General features: G+C 36.1%; 1 protein-coding gene across 1 annotated transcript in view; it reads left to right on the top strand.

Annotated features, from left to right (window-relative positions):
• Positions 1 to 22839, top strand: part of KIAA0825 (KIAA0825 ortholog) — a 394719-nt gene that overhangs the window by 41133 nt on the left and 330747 nt on the right. Inside the window, exon 3 of the mRNA XM_024746984.1 lies at positions 19160 to 19291. Coding sequence (XP_024602752.1) covers positions 19161 to 19291 — 131 coding nt within the window. The 5' untranslated portion in view covers position 19160. The remainder of the gene's footprint in view (positions 1 to 19159; positions 19292 to 22839) is intronic.

Raw genomic sequence — 22839 nt, 5'->3', positions numbered from 1 at the left:
TATTAACGATAAGCAATGTTTCATGGAGCTTTTCTTTAAGATATGTGTGTACACCTACACATTGGATTGCAATGCATTTTTTTTTTTTTTTTTTTTTTTTTTTGTTTTTTTGGCTTTTTTTTTTTCGCGTCATGTGGGATCCTCCCGGACCGGGGCATGAACCCGTGTCCCCTGCATCGGCAGGCGGACTCTCAACCACTGCGCCACCCGGGAAGCCCCCTGCAATGCACTTTTATAACCTTGTAGGTCATAGTTCAAAAAGTTTGAAACATACTGAGTCTTGGTCTCCTGAACTTCCGTGTGACATTACGAACACTATGTTTTCTTATGCATTCCCCTCATATATCTAACCCATCTCTATTCTGGACATTACCACTTATATAATCCATTCAAAATTGTCATCTCTAGGGGCTTCCCTGGTGGCGCAGTGGTTGAGCGTCCGCCTGCCGATGCAGGGGACACGGGTTCGTGCCCCGGTCCGGGAGGATGCCACATGCCGCGGAGCGACTGGGCCCATGAGCCATGGCCGCTGAGCCTGCGCATCTGGAGCCTGTGCTCCTCAATGGGAGAGGCCACAGCAGTGAGAGGACTGCGTACCGCAAAAAAAAAAAAAAAAAAATTGTCATGTCTAAAACTGAATTTGTTGTGCCTTCTTGCTAACATTTTCCTCCTAAGTTTTAAAAATCTATCCATAAACTACTTTTCTGTCATCCAGATTAAAATTTCAGAATTCCTTTGTAATAATTTAGCCCTTACTACATAAACTTCCCTATAGCCTCATCTTACTACCCTGGCCTATCCTGTGGCCCTACCCAGCAGGAAACCTTATGGGCACCCATAGTAGTCACCGCTCCTCAGCTAGCTTCTTGAAGGCTGCCATGAACATGCACTGCATGGTATCTATAGCTGCCTTCTTCAAGATTGTAAGAGCCTTTGACAGCAAGATGCCCTGCTCTGTACAATGCCTACCTCTTTTTCTTAGCTATTCCTGTCATCATTACTCACTGTTATTGCCAAGGAAGAGGCACACCCTGGATTTTACCCTTTGCTACTTTCTAATGACATATCCACAAGTTTTCTGCCTCTTATCATGACTATAATTTTCACATCGTCTTGTTTGGTTTCTCTGATGACTTGGGTCTCAAGTCCAAGCTTTTGATGCCTAGGATATGTAACACCTGGCTGGTGTTCTCTCAGCTATAATTGCCTGCCTCACTCAGCGACCCCAAACTATCTAGTCATACCTTGGAAAGTCATTTCAAAAGCTATCTTTCCTTTTCTCGTGTTCCCGTCCTCTTCCTATTCATCATCACCTTCATCTGGATTAATTCACTATCCTCCTAACTGATCATCCTACAACTGTTCTCTCACCCCACACCAAAATCATCTTAACACCCTGTTTGATAAATATTTATAAAGTGGTAGTCATGTACTGCCTTAGTGAAAAACTTTTTATGACTCCCTGTTTTGTATAGGATAAAAGTACAAATATTTTCCTTCTGGAGGAAAAAAGGCCTTAGCATACCCATCTGGCCATAGCATTCCTATTTTACCTTTCACTATTTTCATTTGTGAATTTTCTGTTCTAGTTCCCCAAAGCAGTCCTATATATGCTACAGGGATGTTCTCACCATTTTAATTACCAGGACCCCTTGTTGGTTGTGGTTCATCATTGTGGAGCAGGCAGCTGTGGCTGAGGTTTAGGAGTAGGGTCCCACTACATACAAAGAAACCTCAAGATGAGGACCTCATTACACATTGGCAATAAGAAGTTAGTAAGAGCCCACACTGTAGAAGAAGAGGGAAATGAACAGGAGACCAACTCATTATTTACTTCTCTACTTACGGTCTGGCTGAAGCTCCTCATGTCCTCCCTTCACTAGTTGTTGGATCATTCTCAGAATTGGAGAGCACGTCAATCTATACACCGTGAGAGACTGTGTCATCAACTGTGGGGCCTGTGAGGCTATGGATTTTGCAAGATCACTGGGCTCCCACCTTTATCTTCCTTTTTCTTGATGGCTTGACTTCTCTATTTTCCTCTGCCCAAAGAGAATGTCCTTCTGCAGGACTTCTAGATCATTTGTTACTTGTACCACTCAGTTGATACTAAATTAGCTAATGCCTTGTAATATTTTTTTTTTTGTTTTTGTCTCTCCTGTGTCAAAAGTAATGCTCATTATAATAAGTTCAAACAAAAATAGATTATAAAGAGTAAATCTTTCCTTTTCCCTGTTCCTTTTTAGTTCTACCACCCACAGCTTAGCACTATTGATAGTTTGTTGAGTACCCTTCCTGATTTGGGGGATGATTGGCTTTTTTTCAGACGTATTATACTGTATCATGATGCATATATAATTCTACAACTTACTTTTTAAAATAAAATACTATAGCATTCTGGAAATCTTTCTATTTCATGCCATACAGAGCTAGATTGTCATTTTTTATACGTGTGCTTTCATTTTATATATGTTATATTGATATTTAAAATACCCCATGTGCTGACGTCACATTATATATCCAATTTGCCTAGGATAGTCCCATTTTAGGCCTTTTATCTCAGTATTTCATTGGTTTAGTGTTTGCCTCACATTTTTCACTTTTGAATGAACTATTATTTAATAGTTACATATAAATAAACTAGGAGAGGTTTAGGTAGACCTACACCTTGTTTGTCTACATCCTGGCATGTTCTCATATGTGAGACACCAGTATAGTGAACAGAATTCTCACTTTAACATATGGTTAAATTGGCCAAATCCCATTTATCTTTTCCAGTTCCTTTCCAGAAGTAATATAAGCTAACACATCTTTTTCAAGGAGAGCAGGAAGGGTGCTTGCTGATAAAGTAAATGCACTCTGGCACGAGCAGTTAGATACAGCTAGCTTCTTCAGCTCTTAGGGGATGGTGGTGGCAGAACTATTCTATGCTGCCGGCTCTGCTGGCCACTTGATGCGCAGCCAGTTGTACTGAGCCCTGTGGTTACTTTGGCCTGTGGATTTGCACATTTCCCATCCTTAATTCAGTTTTGCCAGAATGAATACAATCTGAGCTCTCTATTGCTGCAAGGATTTTATTACATATCATATGATATAAATCTACAGCTATTTATTTTACTGTTGGGTAACACATTTTTTATTTTGTAATAACCATTTTGGTGACAGTGACTTAGAAAAAACAAAAGAAAATAACAGTGTACATTTAATAGTTAGTAGTAAATTTCATTACACTTGCCGAAAAGAATTAATGTGTAACTCACACTATGGGGGCTATAATGGTATCACAGAAGACATGAAAACAAGAAGACATAGAGGGACTTCCCTGGTGGTCCAGCGGTTAAGATTCTGTGTTCCCAATGCAGGGGGCCCGGGTTCAATCCCTGGTCAGGGAACTAGATCCCACATGCTGTGGCTAAAGACCCCGCACGCTGCAAGGAAGATCCCGCGTGCCAAAACTAAGACCTGGTGCAGCCAAATAAACGAATAAATAAATAAAAATACTAAAGAAAAAAAAGAAACATAGAAACATCAACATCTATTGCATAGTCTTAAGACCATGCCCGAAAATACAACATTTTAATACTTAGCTGCAGAAGGTACATTTGTGTACCACTTTATGAAACATGACTTTTCATTTAGACCAAGTGACCGTACTAAATTAATTTCTCTCATCTGCAGCTTCAGGTTTTCTTGTGCATGTATGAAAGGTGAAACAATAGCTGTTAATGTATTGGCTCTATTAAAAGAACTTTACTAACACTTAAATGATGCCACTTTTACCTCAGTATCTTTGGATATTTCTAGTAAAAAAAATCAATTCCAGTAATGGTTCAAGTTTCTTGTCTAATACATGGCATCAAAGTAAAGCATTTAGAAGTTCGTTCTGTAAAAGGTGAAACACTTGACATTATTGTGAATACTATTTATTGTTAATTGAATTACAGACTGCAACATACATGATAAAATTGTTTGGTCTTGGAGATATTAAAAATATGTTGGGACTTCCCTGATGGTCCAGTGGTTAAGACTCTGTGCTTCCACTGCTTCCATCCCTGGTCGGGGAACTAAGATCCTGTGCAGACAAAAAAAAAAAAAAAGTTGAGGTAGAACATAACATCATACATTTTTTTGAATAAATTTAGATCCTATAGAGAGAACTATACTTAGAATATGTTGTGATGCGCATATTTGTGCAATTCGTAATTGCCTCTAAGAAATCTATAAAATCTACCAATCTAAATAGAAGATACAGTTCTAAAAGAGTACAAATATGTTTATACATACATGAAATAACCAGCCTGGAAATTTAAAAAATATATTTATTTATTTATTTTATTTACTTGGCTGTGCCCCATCTTAGTTGTGGCATGTGGGATCTTTGATCTTCCTTGTGGCATGCAGGATCTTTAGTTGTGACCTGTGGGAACCTGTTCCCTGACTAGGGATCAAACCTGGGCCCTCTGCATTGGGAGTGTGGAGTCTTAGCCACTGGACCACTAGGGAAGTCCCCAGCCCGGAAATGTTTATGGTTAGATTGATCTGATAAAATAAAAATAACTTAAGCATGGCAGTATACACTTTCTCTCTAACACATATATATGGAATCTAAAAAAAAAAAAATGGTTCTGATGAACCTAAGGGCAGGACAGGAATAAAGACACAGATGTAGGATTTTAGAAATTTTTGAGACTTTGAAGAGTAAGTTTGTAAATCAATGAAAATATCCTACCATGGTATTAAATACTTTCGTAAAAATGTTCTCTAAATTTTGGTGCAGTTTCTGCAAAATCTACTGGAAATTTTTAGTCAAAGCATTTAACAAGTAGAAGGCAAAAAATTCAGTTTATGTGACGCTTTTAGGGAATTGCAATTATTGAACACAAAGCTTGCAAATAGGAGGACCTTGAAATGTTTCTCCGTGAAATCAAATGGGAAACTGAACAAATTAATTTATAAGAACTCGAATGATTTATAAAATTTAATTGTGAAATTCCATAATTGTGTTTTGAAATACCTACACTTATGGGGAAAATATTTTGATGGAGTTCATATTTTTAATTGAATAAATTTATATTATGGTTCAGAATGAAGTTAACCTGGAAAAGCCTACAAGTTTGCAGTATCTAAATTAGCAAAACATAAAAATAGAACTACCATATGACCCAGCAATCCTACTACTGGGCATATACCCTGAGAAAACCATAATTCAAAAAGAGTCATGTACCACAGTATTCATCGCAGCTCTATTTACAATAGCCAGGACATAGAAGCAGCCTAAGTGTCCATCGACAGATGAATGGATAAAGATGTGGCACATATATACAATGGAATATTACCCAGCTATAGAAAGAAACGAAATTGAGTTATTTGTAGTGAGGTGGATGGACCTAGAGTCTGTCATACAGAGTGAAGTAAGTCAGAAAGAGAAAAACAAATACTTTATGCTAACACATATATATGGAATCTAAAAAAAAAAAGGTTCTGATGAACCTAAGGGCAGGACAGGAGTAAAAACACAGATGCAGGGAATGGACTTGAGGACACGGGGAGGGGGAAGGGTAAGCTGGGATGAAGTGAGAGAGTAACATTGACATATACACTACCAAATGTAAAATAAATAGCTAGTGGGAAGCAGCCTCATAGCACAGGGAGATCAGCTCGGTGCTTTGTGACCACCTAGAGGGGTGGGTTAAGGAGGGTGGAAAGGAGACTCAAGAGGAAGGGGATATGGGAATATATGTATGCATATAGCTGATTCACTTTGTTACACAGCAGAAACTAACACACCATTGTAAAGCAATTATACTCCAATAAAGATGTTTTTAAAATAAATAAATAAATAAATTTAGCAAAACATTGAAAATAAGCATATATATTTATTTGATAAATTTGTCTTATGTTATTAGTCCAAAAAGGCACTTTGCATACAGGCAAAAAAATAGAAACTGTAAAAATATTTTGGGTAGAGTATTTATGTATTTCATTATTAAAAATTAAAATTGGTGATATTTTCCACTAGTGAATTTTCTCTGAACTTAATAAATTTACCAGGTAGATTTGCACCTGAGAAAGGGTATACAGAAGAGTCACTTGAAGGTGTCAACAACTTAAAATTTACTAACCATAAATTGTATCTTGGAAAATTATAAAAATAATACAATCATATTTTTAAAAATACATTCTTCAGAAAAATAACTGTGAGAGGCAGACACAACTAAGAAATTGATTAAAGTGTATGAAATGTACCAAGAATCATCTGTTTTTATATTTTTAATGTTAAAATAATATAAAGATCTTTTTACTTCAATGGGCATAGATATAAGAATTTTTTGAAAGAATGTTATTTTGAATATAAGTATTACATAGGTCCACAAATATTATAAAGCTACTAACTTGATTTGTAAGTATCCATCTCAAAAAATTACATAATTTAAATTATTTTCAGTACCCTTTTTACTCCAAGAAAAAAGGTCCTAGTTTGAATGAATAAATTCTATAATCCTTTGATGTATATATGCTTCATCCCTTCCTTCCCAAATCCCATTTCCCCTTTTCCAAATGATTGCTTTATTGTAATCCTTATACTTCAAATTCATTATTTCCAAAATGAACACTCCCTTTCCCCCTACAAATTAAAAATGTAACTCTTTCCTGTGGTTTTTCTCTTTCGCTTAAGAGTATGTCTTTTCTACCAGTCATTTAGAGTTAAAATCTTGCTATAAACACTGATTCCTCTCTCACCTTTACAAAGATTATTCTGGTGGTAGGATAGAGAATGAATTAGGAGATAATGCTAAAAATAGGGAAACACTTTAGCAAACTGCTGTACTAATCCAGCAGTTTGGATTTTGGATTTACACAGAAGCAATATGAGAACAGGGTTGGATATGACAAATATGAAGGCAAACTAACCATCTGGCTATGGGACTGGTGAGAGAACGTTAGAACATGGCGGATGACTCCCACATTTCTGACATGAGTGCCTATGTTGATAGTGGTGCTGTTAACTATCAGAGGGACCTAAAGAATATGAAGACCTTTTAGAGGGAAGATAATAAAATTGTTTGGGGCATGTTGAGTTTAGGTGCCTGTGGGATATCCACGGGAGTTATCCAGTGTGGAGTTGGACAGTTAGAACAGGAGCTCCAAACACAAGTTGTAGCAGAAGACATGGATACTGATGAAATTGTTCACTCAGAGGACCACAGGAAAGAGACAGAAAAAGGGACTGGTAAAGGAAACTGAGCTGTGGTGTCCAGGACAGATTTAGGGAGGAACAGTGCCCTAATAGCACTTCCTTTGGAGAAGGAAGTGCCTGTGACCAGTGTGAAGTGTAGCAGTTTGGACGGAAGACTGACATTTGGCAATTTTGAGGTTCTATAACTATAGGAGGAATTCAGGCCTAGCTTAGGAAATGTTCCCAGAAATATCTTACCATTTGAAACTTTTAGATTTAAGTTTAATAAATTAAGCTTCAAAGATATAATAGTTTATGTATAGTTTTGCAGGTAACATTTATTCTACTACTCCTCTACAAACTTATTATCATTATTCATTTTTACTTTGACTTTTTTCAAAGTTTCACATTGTGTGTACAAGGGCATGTTGATTATTATAGAGTGGACTTTCTAACATCTTGTCAAGAATGTCAGTTTTATTATAATTTCACACATAGAACTATTCTAGAAATTTGACTTTGAAGTTGAGTCAATCCAAAACAATTTAAAAAATCTCTTTATTTTTCATTCTTAGGATTGTTTCTCAATGGTATCTATGCATAAAATTTTAATGTTTTTACATTCTATTTTTACTTATTAGTTCTTTCAAAGAATGTGTTCTGTATCTTTAGCCTTTATTTAGTAATTAAAGCACCTAGTTTAAGTAGTTTTCTTTCTATTGTACATGACTCCACATTGCTTCTTATATGTTAATTTTCGTCCCTCAGCTTTGGTATATGATTCATCTTTTAGTAGAAAAATACTGGGTTCTTTCATCACAATTACAGTCATTGGTCTGATAATCCTATGAGTCAATCTACACAAAACAAGAAGCTCATATCAAACTCGTGGCAGGTTTAGTTAAAATTAAAATGCATGCTCAACTGTAGAGATTGTCAAGTGTGGAAATAATATTTGTCCAGCTGGACAGCTTTCTTTTGTAGTTGCTAAATGAAAGTTGAGATTCTGTCTGCTCCTTGAAAGCTTCTGTGTCATGAAGGTAATTTGGACTGTTTGTGGTTTGACAGGGATTATTAAAATCAGATGAAGTGAAGGGAAGCAAGTGTGAGAAAGCAAAATTGACACTGACACTCTCTATTATTTGCAGCTTGGATCATGATGACTATGTTGATATGATAGATTCACTGTTGAGATATGTTAAGCAGCAAATAAAGTAAAAAGCAAGAATAGTGATGGATTTTCAGATTTAACATGAAGAAATCCAATATTTACTTTCATTGATTGCTTTTTAAATAGGTTTTCAGGTCATTTCATATGAATTTATTTATAACCAACAACAAATTATCCCTCTATTGAACTATAGAATTAAAAAGTATACTGCAAAGGCAGGATAACAGAAAATTAAATATTAAAGAAATAGATCACATGATTAAAATAATAGAATTTTTAAACTAGAAGGGTCCTTAAAGATCGCTTTTATCTGATTTCCTTTTTTGGTAGATGGAAACTAGAAAGAGTTTTAAGGTATCACATTTAAATGTTATTTGATAGCATAAATAAATGTAAAATCTAATTTTTCACCATAAATATATTTTCTTACCTTTTCACAGTTATTATAGTATATTATAGTTATATGTTTTCTATAAATAGTATTATCTACTTTAATGAAGTAAATGCCTTCCATAAACATGATCTTCTACTGAAAGCATTCTTAGTAGAAGGAGTTATAGCAAAAGGCTATTTCAAGATGTCAACCAAGGACAGTTATAGTAGAAAAATATAAATAAATATGATGAATACATATATATAAAACTAGGTGAAGAACCTGGAGTTATCCTATGCATTGTGGAAAACCTTCAGTGGTATTTAGGCAGGGTAGTGAAATGATCTGAATTGGTTTGTAACATGAGAAGTCTAATGCCAGTGTGCAAGGTGGATATCACCCAGGTTTCCAACAATTCGGTTCAACGGTTCTAACACTAACTACCTGGAGTTAGCACAGTCATTGCAAGTGAAAGGCTTAGTCCTGCAAGACTGCCCCCACTTCAGACGTGAGCAAGTGAAGTCTCCAGGGATACCCGCTTCTGCCTGGCTGACTACAAATTCAGCAGCTCCCACAGGTTCAGTAATTCATTTGAATGACTCACAGAACTCAGGAAAGTGCCATACTTCTGATTACAGTTTTATTAAAAAGGATACAACTCAGGAACAGCCAAATGGAAGAGACACATAGGATGAGGTAAGGAAGGGGGTAGGAGTGGCAAAAACCAAATATGTATTTATTATACCACAAATATGTATTTATGTATCTTGGAGACAGATAGTGTTCCAGATTTGGGGCGCTGGTGCAGAAAGAAGGAGAAGTCAAATTTGAGAGCAGTGGTGACCATTTAAGATATTAGGAAGAGAAAGGGTCAAAGAATTTGATGACCATTTAAAACAAGGGTCAGCAAACTTTTTCTATTAAAGGCCAGATAGTAAATACTTTAGGATTTGTGGACAGCATATGGCCACTGTAGTATATTCTTTTTTGTTTGTTTTTTAATTTTTACAACATGTTAGACATGTAAAAACTATCCTTAGCTTGTAGGCCATAGAAAAAACAGACTGCACCGTAGTTTGCTGACTCCTGATTTAAAATACTAGGCATGGGAGAGGGAGATTAGGTAGGTGGTGACCCTATGACATAGGAAGAAAAGTTATTTTAAGAAAAAGATTTTTTTTTCTTAAGATTATTTATTTATTTAATTTATTTTTATTTTGGGCGGCGTTGGCTCTTCGTTGCTGTAAGCGGGCTTTCTCCAGTTGCGGCGAGCGGCGGCTACTCTTTGTTGCGTTGCACCGGCTTCTGATTGCGGTGGCTTCTCGTTGCGGAGCATGGGCTCTAGGCGCGCGGGCTTCAATAGCTGTGGCTCACGGGCTCTAGAGCACAGGCTCAGTAGTTGTGGCGCAAGGGCTTAGTTGCTCCGCGGCATGTGGGATCTTCGCGGACCAGGGCTTGAACCCGTGTGCCCTGCATTGGCAGGCGGATTCTTAACCACTGCACCACCAGAAAAGTCCAAGAAAAAGATTTTGAATTAAATGTTGAACATGTTGAGTTGAAGGGACCTTTGGATCAGCAAAGTGGCATTGTCTAGTAAGTGCTTGGATGTATGTGTAGGGTTTTAGAGAATTAGACACATAGACCTTGAATTTTCAGCATTAACATAATAGATGAAAGAGGTTGTGAAAAGCATGCAGAATAGGAAGAGGACCAGTAACTCTAGCATAAGATGTGTAGGAAGAGAAGCAAAAGAGAAATTTCCATAGTCCGCTTCCCAACTCAGGCAAGGGAAATAAGGAGATTTGGGAAGACTGAAAAATGAAACTAATATGAAAAGATTTTTGAGGTCTGAGGAGAAAATCAAATGAATAAAAACAAAACAAAAATTTTTAAGTAAAATAAATCGACTACAGTAAAATTACATAAAAGGAAGCAGTTGCTTTGAATGAAAAATGCTCAAGGAAAGTATTTAAAATGAGAAGCAGGTTTAGAAAGAACTCTGGTGAATATCAGTGTTCAATGGCAGAGATGAGAGAGGAGCCAATCAAGATGTTTATTAGTTTAATAAAAACTACTCTGGTCAATTTAAACAACGAGCAAACAAAGTGGCTGTTGGGCGGTTGAGCAGGGAAAGGATTTATTATATGTATCTCACAGAACTAAAAGGAAGCTGTATGAGCAATCAGTCAGTCAGAGGAGGACAGGAACTGGGCAATTACAGGGGTCTCAGCCAAAAAAATCCATGCATCTTTTCTTGGGAGGCTGGAAGTATCGTGATTGGTTTACTACCAGTGATTCCCTGTCCCTGCCTTCATTCAGATTTCAAAATTTATTTAGTATGCATCTGATGGTTCAGCTTGGCTCAGATTTCTAACCCTGAATCAATTAGTTATGACCAGGAAAGCTGGGTCCTTTAGCATAGAAAGTGCACCACCATTGTACATCTGATACTGTATATCAGATAGAAAAAGAAATGTGAGCTGGCCAGCTACCCAGAGTGGGGCCTCCTACCAGGAGCCTCTGAATAAATGATGTGAGAAACTAGAAGAGAACCAGGAAAGTATAATACTTAGGAAAATTGACAAGAGAGAAGACAACTTCAAGGAATGAGTAGCTGTCAGTACCAAATAGTGCAGAGATTGAGTATGATGGGAAGTGAAAAGTATTTTGTCAGTTTCAGTAAAAAGATGGAGGCTGAAACCAGATTGTTCTGGGTTGAGAAGTGAAAGATGAGAACATGAGATTAAGAAATATGGACTGCTATTTTGAGATGCCGGGCTATGAAAAGAAGGGGATCCTAGGGAGGGTTTTGTTGGTTTCTAAAAAGCAAGAAACTTGAACATGTTTATAGTCAACTGAAAGGGATACTGATGTTGTAGGACTAGTTGATGATAACTGATGGAGCAAAGCCCTGAAAGTCATAAAAGGGTATTTCAATGGATAGATTTATTCATCAAATTGATGTTAATAAATAATATTACTAAAATTTAGGAGAATAGTATCACATTAATTTGACTAGCTAATCAATAATATTAACATTTTAGGAGAAATTCTTCAACTCTTGGAACATACTTTAAGAACTGTAACTCCTTTAGAAGCACCCATTTCGATACAAAGTACATACTAAGTTCAAAGCATTCTTGCCTAATTATTAAAAGAGTTCCTTAAAAATATAATTGACATCTCATAAGCTATTTATTATTCCCACTTGCTACATAATACAACTGCCTTTTAAAAAGTGCTCCATAACTTAAACTTTCTAATGCAAATGTACTGTTTTCCAAATTACTAAGGTTTTACTGTACTTGAAAATTCATTAGTAAATCACAGCCCCATGATTTGCAACATTATTTAGCTCTAATCTCAAAATATATAATAATTTTGACTTTTAAAAATTTATTTTTTTAGTCTTAAACTGATTTTTTTGAATTTTATTTATTTATTTATACAGCAGGTTCTTATTAGTTATCTATTTTATACATATTAGTGTATATATGTCAATCCCAATCTCCCAATTCATCCCACCACCATCCGCCACCCCCCAGCTTTCCCCGCTTGGTGTCCATACATTTGTTCTTTACATCTGTGTTTTATGACTTTTAAATCATGTGAAATATACAAGCACCAAGTTATAAAAGAATGCTGAAATTAAATTCATTTTTAATTATCTTGGTTTCACTGTTGTATTAAAGCAAGAGATGATGAAGATTGCATATTGAAGATTATAAAGAGTTATTAAAATGAAAATATTTTCTGGAAAGAAAGGTACACTGAAAAATAAAGAAAGCAATGTCAATTTGGTGAGTAAAGCATATGACAATTAATTCTGTTTGCTTGTCAAGCTGCAATAGTGTATTCCAACTGATCCTGTCAGTTTCTACTTCATACATACACATATCTAAATTACTAATAGAGGAGTTACAGTGAAGTGTTCTATATTTTATCAAAGGGGATTTTAATAGTTGTAGTATGTTAATATGAGTACTTACTGGATGTATATCAATATTATAGCTCATATAATTATAATAATCAGAACTTCCACAATAATTAGTAGAAAGCATAGCAGTATAAATTGAATAAAACAAGTTCATTATTTCCTAATATAAGACTTTAATGTATTAGGTATTTGAAATAACTGTCAACAAATGGAGATCCATTTGAGTTGTTTCTCAGTCTTAGGGGAGGCTAGAACATTAAAATTTCAACTCTCAGTAATTGATGAAAATAAATCTTTGGCAACTCTGAGATATCACAGGGGAAGATCTAGCCTTAAAAAAATCTTTTTTGGAAATTATATAGGCTTCATAATGAATGAAATTTATAATGGTTCTAGGGAAAGCTGTTAAATATATATGGCAGTAAACAAGCCAACATATATGAGAGGTAAAATAATAATTCTCTTGTACAACTTTATAACTACATAAAATTGTCAAGATTTAGTAAAAGTTAAATGTTGAATTATATAAAGTTGGCAGGACTTTGTGAATGATATAAGAAGACTACTTTGTTGACTAAATATGGATGGAAAAATTAAAATGAACTAGGCCAGAAGAAAAGACTGGTCCAGATTTCAGAATGGCGACCTGGTCCAGATTTCAGTTTGCTTTTTTTTTTATCAAATCAGCAATTCAAACCAAACAAGAAATACAAAGAATAATACAAATAATATAAAAGATACCAAGAATAATAGCTCAAGGATACATGATGGCTGTAATGTCATCTTTTTCCTTGTGGAGGCATAATGCCCAAACTCAGTTCATTTCAGACATCTTTTGTTGAGTAAAGAGTGTGTCAATTCAAAGGAACCCAGGAACATGGGCTGATTGCTTTTTAGAATATTTTAGGTAGATGCAGGTTGGAGAATGGAGCATCAGTTCAGGGCATCTACCTATTACCATAAGAGAATGTTTTCCTGCCTCACGTTTCCTCTTTTCACATAATATTTCTTGCTAAGCTACATATTCTACTTTAGCTTTTCATGTGGCAGTCCTGGAGAAGGGAAAAGGGAAGAATTAAAAATAGCTCTGAGGGCTTTCCCTGGTGGCGCAGTGGTTGAGAGTCCACCTGTGGATGCAGGGGACACGGGTTCGTGCCCCGGTCCTGGAAGATCCCACATGCCGCGGAGTGGCTGGGCCCATGAGCCATGGCCGCTGAGCCTGCGCGTCCGGAGCCTGTGCTCGCAACGGGAGAGGCCACAACAGTGAGAGGCCCGCGTACCGCAAAAAAAAACCCCCAAAAAACACAAAAATAGCTCTGAGAGTCCAGGATACAGGAACAATGATGGTATTGACAAACGAAATAGTCCATGGAAAAGTTAATTTGGGGGGTTCATAAATATGTTCTTCTCCTACCATTTTTATAGAATACAACAAATTTATAGCTAGAGGAAACCTCAGAGCCTAATAAATCCATTCACCTCATTTTATAAATGAGGAACATAAGCTCCATCCCTCTTGACAGATTGAGTGACTCACCCAAAGTCACAGAGGCATTGGCAGACCAGGATCTGGACTCAGATCTTTTGATTCTTGGTTCAATGATGTTTAGAGTTAAATGTATTTTATTATAGAGCAACATTTTGAAACTTGTTCAGTTATATGTGGAATGTATAATTATCTTTAATTAATCAGAATACCCCACTTACTGTGCTAATTAACTGTTTATTTTAGGCTAGACAGTGATATTGGATGGTAGGACTTCAGGTGAGCTAGAGCTGGTGGACACATTAATTCCACAGTGCAGCCATAGATAGGAAAGGCATTAGACCCTCCTCACTGGAGAAATCACTCGATCCAAATGTTTCCTTTACTAACTAAATTCCTGTGTGGATTTCCTCCCAAGGGTTGGTTTTTCTATCTTTCAATCCTTTTTAATCATGTTGGTCTTAAGAAGAATGGCACTCAGGACTAGTGATAAGATAAGATAAGAACTCTAACCATTGTATGTGTTTAAATAAAGAAGAAGAGACCTTAGGATAGAAAGGTATCATTTTAAAATATGTTAAGGGACAAGTGAGAGTCCAAAATTACTTTTGTGTGCTTTCTTTTGATCACGTAAGGTATGATTAGTTTTATTGCTTTACTGTAATGTTTTCTGGCAGTGCTTATAATATTTTCATATTTTATTATAGTCATTGTTCTTAGGAATTTATAACTCAACTGTTATAATTTGCATGTGGCTGAAATTTGATCTACAGATGTTTGGCTTAGATATAATTCTTCAAACATAACTTGTCTTTAAAAGGCAATAATTAATATTAGATTGGCTGCTAATACTTGTTTGAAATATTAAACACTTTTTTAAATCTTATACAAAAAGTGATCAGAAACATTACAGGAGAATGAACATTTAAAAACAGTGTTGGGGAATGGAAATTTCAAAAACAAAGTTATTGTACTTTAAAAAGTTATAGTTCCCATCTTTGATTGATCGTGGATTAGGATAAGAGACTTCATTCATTATGTCAAATTATTATTGTGTCCCTGATGATGATTTATAGGGACATAAACAGAATATAAAGCTATATCTTGATCCATAGCTTCATAGCCTCTTCCTTTTTCCCCTTAGATTTTTTAAAGGTAATTCTATCTTTTTGAAATACCACTGAAGTATTTCCCAGATTACATTGGTCCCTCAATAATTTACTTTTCTGTTGTTGAGGTCATAATTATGTTTCACTTAGAATATAGCAGTGAGCTTTCTACTCGCTCCCTTTCTTATGGTCCTGTGCTTATTACTGTTCCTTGAGAGGAGAAACTGTTCAATCATTCAGTCTCTCTGCTCCTTCATGATACCCAGCACAGTGTCAGACACACTGTGGACCCACAAAATACATGTAAGGAAATGGGAAGTTTGGTGTCTGTGCTTATACTCATTCAGTGCGTGCTTCTTTCTCACCACAGTCCTGCAGGGATCACTGCCATCCTAATGGGAAAGCTTCTAAATCCAAACTTTAGCATCACTTACTACAGTCTGTACTCTCCCTCCTTTATTTCTCATGTTGGTCCTGTGCATCCCTATTCACTCAGGTTAATTTTCTCATCTTATTATAGTTTGCCCATCAAGTTTTCTCTTATCCTATCACACAGCATCTTAAACTTTACTACCACTGTAAAGGTGACTCTTGTTTCTCTTGTCCTTCACCACCTTGAAATCTTATCATACATATGGAAGCATCACAGATCTATGCCAGTCATATGAAAACTCTGAACCATCATCATTCTGGTACCCTATCATTGTTATCAAATGGCATTGCTTTATAATGACAGTCTTTGTATGTACTGATTAACTTCTCTACTGAGGTTAAATAGAGAAAATCATGCAACCATGTAGATTGGGAATCCTTCAAAATCATGGTCACCAGCCCTATCTGAATGTTTGACCTGTTTCTGTCCATTATTGTTTTACCCCAGAGCTGATTTCAATGAAGGACATAACACACACATTCAATATTGAAATGATACAAAACAACAGATTTCCTTTTAACAGCATTTGTAAGCACAAATACCACAAAACAATACAGAAAGTTTGGTGAAATGGTCAGTGGAGAGATATTTAGGAATTATTATGTAAGGTTTGAATCAGACTTTGAAAGAAATTATAAATACAAATTGGCAAGAGAGAAATTTTAAGGTTGGAAGATAGTTCAAATGAAGACATATAGAAAGTGTATTGGGTTGGCCAAAAAGTTCGTTCGGGTTTTTCCATAGCAGCTTACCAAAAACCCGAACGAACTTTTTGGCCAACCCAATAAAATAAGAGATCATACACGTCCTGAGAGCAAAGCTAATTTCTTTTTTAACTACTTTTCCTAATTATATATAAAATAAGTACTTATTGCAAAACATAGGAAAGTGCTAAATATGAAGAAGAAAATAAAAATCAACCATAGTCTATCCAGTCTGTCCAAAGATAACCATTTTAACATTTTGTTTAATATCATTTCTACATTCTAAAATGTTTTATATGCAGTAACTGATTCATTTATCAAGAGTCCAGCAACCTCAAGTTTTAAAACCAAACAGGTCTGGGTTCATACCCTACCCCCTAACACTGGGTAGCTATGTAACATGGACATGTTAGTTCATTTCTTTGGGCCCAAGTTCCCTCCCCTATACATGAGGATAATAGCTGTTTTGTAGAGTTATTATGAAGATTAAGGAAGGTGATGTATATAAATTACCTTACACATAGTAGATATACGACAAATCATATTACTAGTTTGCTATTATATTTAAGCTGACTTCTACACATATTTTCTTTAGTTTGAATATGTGGAATCTGAAGTAATGAGGCGTTACAATATCGATAAATTGGGGCAACTCTGAACAGAATATTGATAATATAATTTGTTTTATTACAGAGAAGCTGGCTATAAACAAAATATTTACTAAGTTTGAGTTCTGTACGAGAACCCTCAGCCATTCAAATCTTTCCATTATAAAAGTGAAATTTTATTTTCTTGCAACAGTTTTTGAATATCTCATCACCTGAAAAGTTGAACTACCCAAAAAGATTCAAAAATATGTAAATACATAAACTGAATTCATTATTAGTAATATTGGCCTTTGGGTTCAGAAATGACCGTTATGATAATAGCTGTAAGTAGGTGAGCTACTGGAAAGATAGGAAGATATCAAACTCATTGGTATATGGAAATATTGAGGTTTTGGTGACCTAAAGAAGTATAACTTCTGATGGACATAGCATTTTCTACCACTTATCTTATAGTTTTGGCAATTTAATTTTTTTGCCTGATTTCAAGTTAATATTAATTATGGTATATTATAGGTAAATATTTGTTTTCAAATGAAAAATTAAACCTTTTATTGCAAAATATTTTTAAAAGGAGACTCCAAATGTATGAGGATTTATTTATTTATTTATTTTTGGCTGTGTTGGGTCTTCGTTTCTGTGCGCGGGCTTTCTCTAGTTGCGGCAAGTGGGGGCCACTCTTCATCGCGGTGCGCGGGCCTCTCACTGTCACAGCCTCTCTTGTTGTGGAGCACAAGCTCCAGACACGCAGGCTCAGTAGTTGTGGCTCACGGACCTAGTTGCTCCACGGCACGTGGGATCTTCCCAGATCAGGGCTCGAACCTGTGTCCCCTGCATTGGCAGGCAGATTCTCAACCACTGTGCCACCAGGGAAGCCCCTGTATGAGGATTTTGATATTTAAAAATGGTATATTGGAACTAATTGAGCTTCAAATGACAAGTCTGGTGATACCATGGACTTCTATATTAAAATGTTTTAGTGGAATGTTTTCCTCTTAAAGTAATATCTCTTAGGAAGAATAAAAGCTGTATTCCAAAACAACTTCTTTGAAGTGCCAGATAGAAACTATGAGAACTCTTTAGCTGTTTTATTATATGATAATAAATTACCTACATTTATTAATAATTAAATAATTAAGGATGAGTGTGTCTATTAGTGTTGTAGCTTCTGCAAAACTTTTTAGATAATATTTCAAATATTTTGGGTGTATCCAAACTAAAACCATATTTTTCCAAGCCTTTTTCTTGTTAATATTCAGTCTATGTATATGTGTTATAATTTAATGTTTAAATTTCTCATTCATTTATACCATCAGTCATCAGATTAATATTTTATGTCAAAAAATAACGTACCTCTAAATAAAAAAATTTTACACTCTGCCCCAACTCTATCATTTTTAGTCTATCTCATTGCCCTGCTCTATTTGTTCTCATAGCACTTCTCATCATGTAATCTTTTATAAAATATATCTGGTTATGTGTTTTTAAAATCTACCTTCCCCACTAGATCAAAAACACCATGAGGGCAGGGACTTTGACTTGTTGCAGCTATATCCCCAGCTTCTTCAGCAGTGCCTGTTATATATCAAGCATTCAGTGAATACATATGGAATGAATGATTGAAGTTTTGGTAGTGGGAAAATGCTTATCTCTAGAAGGAGTATTGTATTTAAGTTTTAGTCCAATATCAGTACTTAGGTTGACAAGGGTGGTAGAAGAACACAAGGGAAATTTTACCTTCTTCACATATAAAACAGGACTAGGGGATGAGACTAAAAAATTCTGAGTTTCCAATGACTAGGTCAATATGTTGATAAGAGTGGAGGGAAGTTGCTGAATTCTTGAAGCAACCACCCTTGTTCACACAGGTCCCTGAGGCTTCGCGATTTCCTTTGCAGCTTTGGTTACAGTGAGAAGCAGCAGGATGCTTAGGTACTCTGACTTTTTTTCAGCTTTCAAACCACAGAGAAATGTGAAAATTAGGTCACACCTCATGAAATTTAAATAATAAAACAATCTACCTAGATTAATAATACCCTACTTCTTCTACTGCTGTATTTTGCCTCTAAATGGGCATTATTATTTTGGAGTTAATATCACAACTTGAGGTGGGTTTTTTCCTTTCATTTTGGGGAAACTGACATTTTTTATTCTTATTCCTCAGGATGGATTGGGGAGATGAATATTCCCATAATTCTTTTGACCTACATTGTTTGTTAAATTCATTTCCTGGAGACTTGGAGTTTAAGCAGATCTTCAATGACATTGATGAAAAGATAGAACAAAATGCCATAAGGTAAATATTGCTAATTTTAAAACAAATTGGTTTCATGTTTTATTTACACGAACTTTTATCTTGTCTAATTTTAGTGTTTCCTGCTCTTAGGAAAATTTTAGGTTTTAATTATTATTAACTTTCCTGAAAAAAAATTAATTAGACCCTCCCCTCTAGAATATAACATGATTTTCCTTATCTGATTACTACTTTAAATAAGGCTAAAAAATATAGGCATTGCCTTCAAATAGATAAAGTTTGTTGAATTACTCTTGTTGGGAGGAGGAAGTTTTCCTCTACCCTTCTAGGTTCTTTTGAGTGGTCTAAGAATTAAATTGACATGAGACAGATTAACAGAAGAAAATCAGACAAAAGTGTAATTACATGTATACATGGGAGAGAGACAGAAAAACTGAGTAGCTGGCCAAAATGGGCAAAATTCTCACCTTAACCATTCTCAGCTAAAGGCAAAAGAGGATGTTGAGGGTGGGTAGAGTGTCTTGGGAAGTTACCAGGAAAAGCACAGTAAACAAGGGTAAGGTTGTTATGCAGATTTAAGTCAGTACCTTCTCCACTGATAAGAGTTTCTAGAGATCCTCCTCTGCCTGGTACAGTGAGGGAGACACCCTTACAAATGGAGATTTTCCTTATAAATGTGAATGTTTCTAACAAAAGGATAGCTCATGCTTGGTTTTCAGAGTGTTTACCATATGTGTGTTTCTTAGAAAACAACCAGCTTAAAATAATTTAATATGCCAAAGAGACCTATTTTAGGGTGGCAAATTCTGCTCCCCTAAACTGTTCATGATTTCTTAGTTTGCCAGTATTGATGGCCTGCATTTTCACTAATAGGTTTAGAATTAAATATTCTCATTTGATGGATAAGCACAGAAATTAAAATTTTGGAATTAAGGTATTAAAATAAAATCGTAGTATAAGGCCATGGATTGCTTGAATTGCTGAAAGCAGAACATTAAATTATTTTTATGTAATGTTTGTCATTTTAAGTCTCCTCACTTACTTAAGAGGCTAGGGAGTCCACCTAAGCAAGGTTAGTCTTTATCACCTACTCCAAAATTAGTGTTTCTAAACACTGGGGGAAGCAGGGACAGTTAAGCAGATTTCCATTAATACATATTCTCTGATAGAAAGGACTCTGTCTTTATCTGCATTTGGACCCTAGGGTCAGTTCACTTATTTCAATCCTTTTGGTCAAAGATTCTAATAATTCGTCTCGTGTTGAAACCGTGTAACTCAGATGGGGATTGAACCCACGGGCCGGGACTTGAACCCAGCCTAAACCCAAATTGGGACTTGAACCCACGGTGTTTTAATTAGAATCACTCAACTTGTGTCTGGACTTACTGAGGCTCAGGTTCTTTGTCTCTCAGCACAGAAGGAATTCAGCAAGAGGCAAAGTGATAGGCAACAAGTAGATTTATTAATATAGGAAGCTTGTGAGAGATGCAAGCGGACAGGTGAGGGAGCTCTGCCCCAAGGATTAAGCGGGCTACATTTTTATAATCAAAGGAAAGTGGGACAGGGGGAAAAGACCACCTTCTTCCTCATTCTTCCTCATCAGGCTTACATCACTACCTCCTCCTTCTTATCGGGCAGGAGAGTATTTGACCCATAAGGTCAAACTAGGACTGTCAGGGCACTTATTCAAATCAGCAGAAGTGTGGTAACATATAATAAACTATGTTGAATCATCTCAGTTTTCCATATAATGAGGGTCTCCTACTTTGGAATGTCACCTTTCCCTTAAATTCCTGTCCTTGGTCCTAAGGATCATTATCTTGTTGAACTCTACCAGCAGAATGCAGGCCTCATTTTTTCTCTTTCACTTAATGACCTGGGGTGTATCTCGTGCTTTTATTTATGACTTTATAGTTAAGCAAGCTTGCTTCTTCCACGACATTCCGATAGCTTTCTTGAGTGACTTAACTTACAGTGATCTCCCAAAGTTCCCTAGGTTTCCCTCTCTATCTATAATCCCCTACTGGGACTTCTACAACCACCTGTGTAACTATCCTACTCTATCCCTATCAATGTGGGTTACAAATATGCACACCACAGTAAAAATTTCTATTATTGAATGACATATAGTATCTCCTTTTTGAAAACTTAAAATATAGTTATATTGGATTGTCAAAGGCACTGAACCAAGCAAGTGAAATTTTCTTGCAATTTTTTCCTCATGTTTAATATGAGAATACAGTTAATTTTTCATCATAACAATGGGCATAAATAACTTAAATTCAAAAGATAACCTATACTCCAATAAAAATTTTAAAAAACAGAAAACAAAAAACCAAAAGGTAGCATATTGTTGCGGAATTATAATTAAAAACAAAATCTTCTCCCATCCCAGAAATCCTCTCCACAAAAGCAAAAGAGAAAGAAAACACTTCTGTTATTCAATAGGCATTAAACCAAACTGTAATAAGCATCCCAGGCGATCTGCTAAGAGATTGCAAAGACAGAAAGGAACCACACACAGCCCTTTATATAGTCTAGTAGGTATACCCATTACATACATGTTTTCAAGATCGACAATAACTTATAGGAGAAAATGGGACGCGAGAGGATGGTCATGTCCCAGGTCTCGGGTGAGTCCCAAGTCCCTGAGACAAACCGTCAAGTGAGGATCCTTGGCTTCATGCAGGAAAGAATTCAAGAGTTAGCCATAGTAAAGTGAAAGCAGGTTTATTTAGAGAGATACACACTCCATAGACAAAAGTGTGGGCCCTCTCAGGAGGCGAGAGCAGCCCCAAAATATGGGGTGGTTAGTTTTTATGGGCTGGATAGTTTCATAGGCTAATCAGTGGGAGGATTATTACAGGTATTTTGGGGAAGGGGTGGATATTTCCAGGGATTGGGCTACCACCCACTTTTTGGCCTTTTATGGTTGGCCTCAGAACTGTTAAGGCACCTGTGGGTATATCATTTAGTGTATGCTAATGTATTACAATGAGTGTATAAATGAGGCTCAAGGTCTACCAGAACTCGAATCTTCTGCCATCTTGGGCCTAGTAGGTTCTAACTGGTTTTTGTGGTATCCTGTTTTTCTTAATGGTTGTATCATTCTTTTAGTGGTTCTGCCCTGTCCCCTTCCTTCCTATCTCATAACTAACCCTCAAATAGAGGATTTCACAGCCCATTTTTTCACACATGGTTCATCCTAACTTTACCATGATTAAAGAACACCTGTGTTAGCTAGTTGGCTTCATCCTGAGGAGAAGCAAACTTCTTATATCTTTATGACAAGAAGCAGTGTTGCAAATTGGATCAAGGCACCCTTTGAAGTTAGGCTCCTACTCTTCACAGGAACAGGGGTATAGGGGGGCTATCTCCTTTGGTGTTTGTATTTTGAAAAGATGATTCCCAGGTTCTTGAGAAGGACAGTCCTGGCTGAGAAAGCTGACAAAATGTCTATCTAGTCTTCCAAGGAATACATTTTAAAGAGATCAAAAAGTCCTTACATTTGCAAGTTTCTAAGGTAAATACTTTAAGAAATAGGAAACGAGGGAAACCTTTTCCCTTATTTTCAACAGGGAGAATTAAGT

This window comes from Neophocaena asiaeorientalis, unplaced genomic scaffold, assembly GCF_003031525.2.
Source record: "Neophocaena asiaeorientalis asiaeorientalis breed wild unplaced genomic scaffold, Neophocaena_asiaeorientalis_V1.1 scaffold550, whole genome shotgun sequence".
Lineage (NCBI taxonomy): Eukaryota > Metazoa > Chordata > Mammalia > Artiodactyla > Phocoenidae > Neophocaena > Neophocaena asiaeorientalis.
The sequence above is the reverse complement of the archived record's forward strand: the minus strand, read 5'-3'. Positions and strand labels throughout refer to the sequence as shown.